This window comes from Anarrhichthys ocellatus, unplaced genomic scaffold (assembly GCF_004355925.1).
Source record: "Anarrhichthys ocellatus isolate YVR2014 unplaced genomic scaffold, GSC_Weel_1.0 scaffold7, whole genome shotgun sequence".
Lineage (NCBI taxonomy): Eukaryota > Metazoa > Chordata > Actinopteri > Perciformes > Anarhichadidae > Anarrhichthys > Anarrhichthys ocellatus.
The window spans coordinates 4375109-4381963 of record NW_022280037.1 but is presented as its reverse complement, the minus strand read 5'-3'; the positions used below and the strand labels follow the sequence as shown (position 1 = coordinate 4381963).

At 41.7% G+C, this 6855-nt stretch overlaps 1 protein-coding gene across 1 annotated transcript in view; it reads right to left on the bottom strand.

The window, feature by feature from the left end:
• Nucleotides 1-5907: 5907 nt before the first annotated feature.
• slc38a6 (solute carrier family 38 member 6) overlaps nucleotides 5908-6855 on the bottom strand; it is a 16305-nt gene continuing 15357 nt past the window's right edge. Inside the window, exon 16 of the mRNA XM_031848123.1 lies at nucleotides 5908-6724. Within this exon, the coding sequence (XP_031703983.1) occupies nucleotides 6641-6724 (84 nt within the window). The 3' untranslated portion in view covers nucleotides 5908-6640. The remainder of the gene's footprint in view (nucleotides 6725-6855) is intronic.

Genomic DNA, 6855 nt, shown 5'->3' with positions numbered 1-6855 from the left:
GAACAAATTCCAGTTGCTAATGTGAAATAAATCCTGAGGTGAAGGAAATAATAACTAATGAATTCCCTTGTTTCTTTTCTTCCCAGTGCTATCACTTTCTCTTTTCTTCTTTAAATGCCATTCTCTCTCTCTCTCTCTCTCTCTCTCTCTCTCTCTCTCTCTCTCTCTGAGGGTGCTGTGCCTGCTCTATCCATAAATACCACGATCAAAGTCCCACTTTATTGGTGTTAGACTTGACCTCTCACCCCACTCTGCCAAATGTCAGCGCTCCACATCTCTCTGCTCCAGCTGTTATAAATAAAGATCCTGGGTCCCAGATCTTACACATCCCTGGGATACAGACTGTCTTGTAAACAACGTCTCAGACATGACCTTACTGAGCAGAGAAGGTTGTAATGATAAAGCAGGCAGATAGCGGATTGCCTCGGCACCGGAGTGTTAATACACTCACAGCGATCAGCAGCAAAGGCTTGAAATCTTCTGTTGGACCTGGTGGGTTGAAGTGAAACATTTGCACCTGAAATTTGTGCTGTCGATCACCTCAACCAGCAAGAGTAAACATACTAGTATGTTCACTCTCACGATCTGCAACTAATGCCTTAGAGTCAAGGTGTTTTAATGGTATTTTTGTGCCTGGTCAATGTGGTTGTGCGTTGATCACTGCTCACTGAGGCTCCATTGGAGTATGAAGATATTTTAGTTTATCATTATCCAGCAGAGGGCAGAAAAAGACTGCTGAATTATTTTTTTCCACCCATGTCTTCCTCCCCGTTTGCCTCTCTCTTATGATGAAGCAACTTTTAAAAGCCCCGGAGCCAGAGTTGGCATTTTTACGGTCTGGGATGATTTGTTTTGTTTTTTTGCTCTACCTGCAGTCCCCCTCTTTTTTTCCATCCTCTGTCTGTCCACTCTGCGGCCCTGTATCCCTTCCTCCTCATTCCAGTCTAACTTTCTCTTTGTAAGTGGTTGTCATGGTCAAATCTTGAATTATGCACCCATGGGAGAAGTCTGCAACAACTTCACACGACTCTTGACACCTAACTGAGAACACAGACTTGTGGGCTACATGCGTACATGTACACACAGAGCCACGTGTATGCTATAAACACACACCCAGGCAGGAATACTTCTGATGTATCTCCTCAAGATGACAACATTTTACTGCACACAAGCGAAAGGCCAGCTACCAAAAGCCTCCCATATTTCAGAGCAGACTTCTCTGTATACGACTTCATTTTAGCCACCTGTAGAGTTTCCACATTCACTTCACAGTCTGTGCTCCAGTTTATGTCTGTGTAACCCAGGACAGCCCAATCCTCTGGCTCCCTGCCCAGGTACACCCTATAGCTGCAGTTAATGAACCATATCATTGGTGCCAAGCAGGGCAGCGGAGAAAAGGAGCATATAGACCAGATATGGCGAAGCCCATTCCCAACTCTTTTGACCCGGGTGAGAGAAATCCTGCGGGACCAGTATTCACCCCCACCACGCCTCCTGCACCACCACAAACTCAATTACATCCATCAGTCACTGGATTGCAGCAGAACTAACCCCCATCCTACAGTCACAAGACCCCAGCCTCTCCTCAGGTAAGGCTGTATATAAACCTACATGTTGAACCACACACGCAACCACAGACGCAAACACGCAAACACACGCACGCACGCACGCACGCACGCACGCACGCACGCACGCGCTCACACACACGCACGCACGCACACACACACACACAAATATCCCCGGGGCTCTCCTGCATGGAAGCAGAGGCACTCCATAAATAACACCTGTAAAAGCTGATTTGGCACTAAATGTGCTATATTCACAAGTGGTGTTTACTGCCAGGGCTCTACCACAGGAAAGCATGACTTAAGATGGTAATATTCTGCAAAAATTCTACCACGGTGTCGTGAGAAGGCCAAATAAGTTGGTGTCACATCAAACTGATCATACTCTTTTTTTTTAACATAGTATTTTTGACATTTGTTTAGAGTCATTAGGAACTGAAGGGAGAGAGAGAGAGAGAGAGAGAGAGAGAGAGAGAGAGAGAGAGAGAGAGAGAGAGAGAGAGAGAGGGGGATGACATACAACAGGGGGCATTTTTATTGAAGGTGAGTGTGTTAAATCTCTAAGTCACCATTACATCCTGATATTCTTCCTTTAAAAGAAAGCCTGTTCAATGAAGAGGATGTGTTTTTTTTTGCAAGGTAAGGGAGAAAAGAAGAGTTAAGAGGGACTGTGTTGTGAAAAGTGGAGCTGCGTTGGACAGTGGAGCAGAGAGTAGAGGGTGTTGAGGGGGTGGGGCAGGTTGGGTTCTGTCACAGCCCCTCCAGGGTAATTGGCTCCAGATGTGAGGCAGCGTGGCCCCTGCGCCAGCAAGGCGTCAGGGCTGCATTAAGAGCTCAGCCCAGGGCTGATGGGATCGCAGAGAGACAAGCTCACCCCTGCTCACCACCCCAAAAACACAGCCTGAACCCCATACTGTGCTGCTGACCACTGGGCCTCCATCAGTACCCTTCCTACCTCTCAATCCCTGCTCATCATCTGCCAAAATAACTAAGCACTGCAATACTTCTTAAAACATCGTAAAATCCCCCTTGTTTATTTACCAAAGACTTCTTTCACTCTTGACCTTCATTTTTGCTCTGACAATATCAAATCTGACATTCTCTCTACAAGGCTTATTACGTCTTGGTGACAGCAATTTTGGAGTCTATTTTATGTCATTGTGTTGCTGCTATTATGTTGGCCCCCCGAGTATGTAAGGCAATTCTTCCCTTGAACACTGTTTCAAGATGATCAATTCAAGACAGAAAGATGTTTGCTGCACACAATGGTTGAGCACAGTTTCTGCTTTGTGCAGCCTGTGGTGCTCTGACATCCACAATGGAGGTAAGGTGACGGACATCACTCGTCTACACACGTGCAACATGAAGCGTAAAGGCACACTGGCTAGAAAACAGAAGAAGCATGATGTTATACATAAAGACCACTGAAGATAAGCACAGCCTAGTGGGTGTTTGTTGTTTAAGATCACACTACATTTGCCCCACGCCTTGTTAGACGACAGTATCCTAATAGTCTATTCTTTCTTCTTTTATTAATACAATTCCACCAAAAGCATGAAGAAATGTCAGTGTAAAAAGAGTAAATCCTACTCTGGCAATTGTATCTGCCGTCTCAAAGAGTCCTCAGAGCAAGGAATGCTCATACTGTGACCCCAAAAGCATGTTTACTGATAGAGTGTGGAAATCGATGAAAAGCAGAAAATCAGCATGAAGTGATGGTAGATGGAGAGGATGGAGAAAAGAGAAGGAAAGAAAAATAAATTAGATGGAGTGCACTTCTTCAGTGATGACACTTCCGTATCGATGGCATTTGCTGAACTGGAGTCCGCCACCATGACTAATAAGGGAAACCACTCATCATGCCAACCGGCATTAAAAGGCTCATGTGAAAAGACCCTTGAACCACCTTTCAGCCAGGAATGCCTGTTGAACAAGATTATGTGGGTAAACAGAAAGCAGATGTGCATGTTCTCAGCTTTGCTGCAGTTTCTGACATCCACTATGAAGGCATGTTGATCAGATGTTGTTGAAAGACAAACAGGAAGAGGAAGTGGAATTCTGCATTAGCTTTGCTGTTTATTCTTTACTTTTAGTCAACCATTTCAACTGTTTGTCCTTTACTTTTAGTCAACCATTTCAAATGTTTGTCCTTTACTTTTAGTCAACCACTTCAACATGTTTGTCCTATACTTTTAGTCAACCATTTCAAATGTTTGTCCTTTACTTTTAGTCAACTACTTCAACTGTTTGTCTTTTACTTTTAGTCAACCACTTCAACTGTTTGTCCTTTACTTTGTCAACTATTTCAACATGTTTGTCCTTTACTTTTAGTCAACCACTTCAACTGTTTGTCCTTTACCTTTAGTCAACTATTTCAACTGTTTGCCCTTTACATTTAGTCAACCACTTCAACATGTTTGTCCTTTACTTTTAGTCAACTATTTCAACTGTTTTTCCTTTACTTCTAGTCAACTACTTCAACTGTTTGTCCTTTACCTTTAGTCAACTGTTTATCCTTTACTTTTAGTCAACCACTTCAACTGTTTGTCCTTTACTTTTAGTCAACTGTTTATCCTTTACTTTTAGTCAACCACTTCAACTGTTTGTCCTTTACTTTTAGTCAACTACTTCAACTGTTTGTCCTTTACTTTTAGTCAACTATTTCAACTGTTTGTCCTTTACTTTTAGTCAACCACTTCAACTGTTTGTCCTTTACTTTTAGTCAACCACTTCAACTGTTTGTCCTTTACTTTTAGTCTATTTTTTTAAGTTTGTTTTTTACTTTTCAGTCACCAATTTAACTTTTGTTCACTTTATTAAAGCTCATCACTCATTTGTAATATTATTGCCATGTAAATTGTAATATACACAGCATTTGTTTTTAGTTGAATTAATTGAGTTAATTGGTAAAGCGGTTGGCTACCCCCAGTTGGGAATCGCTGATCTAATCCATGAGTGTTATCAAACAATAATATTTCAAACTGTGTATAAGGTCAAAGTGGTGACATTGGGACCAGACCCAGCTGTTACCCAAAAATCCTGATTTCCAAAAACAGAAAATAATTTTCTAAGAACACAGACAACTCCTCTTAAAGCAATACGAGAGCAGAGGCTGCCGACAGGGGATTCGTTTCAGCCCGCCATCATTCCTCCACCTCATTCCATCCTTTAACCCTGGGAGATGGTGTTGTCATACTGCTGGACATGGGCCCAGGGTGTGAGTGAGTTTAACTAAACAAAAACACTCCCACCCTTCGATGAGGACTCATGCCCCAGTGAGACCTCCATAAAAACAGCTCTGGTCTGTGTTAACATGCATGTTTCCAACACATGATAAAATGGGGAGAAAACTAGGACATCTGGTTATCTCTTCCTAGTTAGGCTTTCATAAACCAAGAGAGGAATGTCAAATGAGAAGGCACTGGACTGCAATAACACAGTCAACCACTAGGTGGTAATCTTGCTTTGCAAATTATAGCTCAGTGGTTCCCATAGGAACCCATGAATACCAGTCACAAGGTTGTTGTATTTTCTAAAAGATGAATATGCTACAGTGCTGAAGAATTAAACTTCTAATGTACTACATCTCTGAGGGTAACATTCTACTTTTTACTTGGCTACATTTATATTAATGTTTCCCTAATGTAAAAACTACACGATAAACTTATAAAATACAATGAAATGTTAAAGATTAAACCAGTGGTTTTCAACCTTTTTCACTCAAGAGCCCTCATCACTTTCAGTTGTCATCTTGTGGCCCTACACCTATACAGGGGACTGAGCCCTTGGTCCTACTACAAGAGGAACATGCTACTTTTACATTGACACATCGGAGTTTGAATGCAGGACTTGTAATGGAGTATGTTTTGCATTGTTATATTGCTACTTCTACTGAAGCAAAGGGTCCGAGTACTTCTTCCACCACCAACGACCAAATATTCAGTGTTGGTAGTAGTTGTGGTGGACTTCCTCTGTGGGAGTGTCCTTCAGAGTGGGGGATGGAGGGATTGGGATATTTCCTGGACTGGGGAACCTCTTTAAGGGGGCGTGAAGAGCAGGCAGCAACTGCTTTCTGCAGGGACTGCAGGGCCGGTCTGCCTAATTCCTTAGATTAAAAGCAGCAGTCGGATGGCTGTAAGTTCCAGAGGCAGCATGAAGACAATCTAAACAGCATCATGATTAGAAACGTACCGAGCATGTGGCTTTCATTAGCTACAGGCTGAACCCACAGCACTACGCTGAGGAGCAAGTCTCAGCCTGCCACTCAAACACACAGCCATGAATGTGACATGTTACACTGATGAGCTCTTCACAACACTAATAAAGAAAACTGACACATCAGTACATAAACAATTCCACTTATATTAAATGCCTGTAATTTGAACAATATAATCATTTTTGTTGCATTCATTAATAGGTAAAGATTACGAGTAGCAGCAGAAAGGTACATGCATTACGTTACATAAAACAAGCTGGAAAGAAAAATCAAAAAACAACCAGGTGATACAAATAAAAACAGGTAATGAACGTTTGTGATTGTGTATCTAAAACTGTAAAAATGTTCCACAAACAAAATCTGAGAAAGAGGTAAACCTGACTCATTCATGGTTAAGACTTGGTTAAGACTTCAACAGCATTTTTAAATACTACAGATTGGTTTACATCAGGTGTGTAATCATCCACACAGCACAATACAAAGGCTGTCAGAACGTAAAGATAAAATAAGGTACATAAAATGAACTTAAAGGTTTGCAGACAACTTGCCTGACAGTTCCTTGCATCGTTCTGACACAGTAAACTTCACATATATTTTGTTCTTGCAAGATCACAAAATAATAAATTTCCCTGAATTCAGTTATACATCAAAAGTCACTGTGTAAACAACAATGTGCAAAATTATAACATGAAAAGTCCATGTAAATTTGGTCCATGTTTGTGAGAGAGAACGTAACAAACACTGGTGTAGTGTTATTAACCACAAATGATCTGCTTGAGGTGATGCTGTCTGTTCCCTTTTTGTATCCACTGTTCCGTTTCTCTGGCACGCTTTACCCTGAAAGGGAGGCCAGACGGGGTTATGAGTTCTGTGCCCATGTGATGACAATGATGGAGAGGCTGATGATTCCCACAATGAAACCAAAGACCACCAGAAATATAGCCTAGAGACACAAAGAGCATAAACAACACAGCATCATTAACTAAAAAGGAAATAGTCAAAATAAGTAAAACATGTAAGCAGTGGCTGTAGACAGTGCAGAAAATGGGCTATATATATATATATATATATATA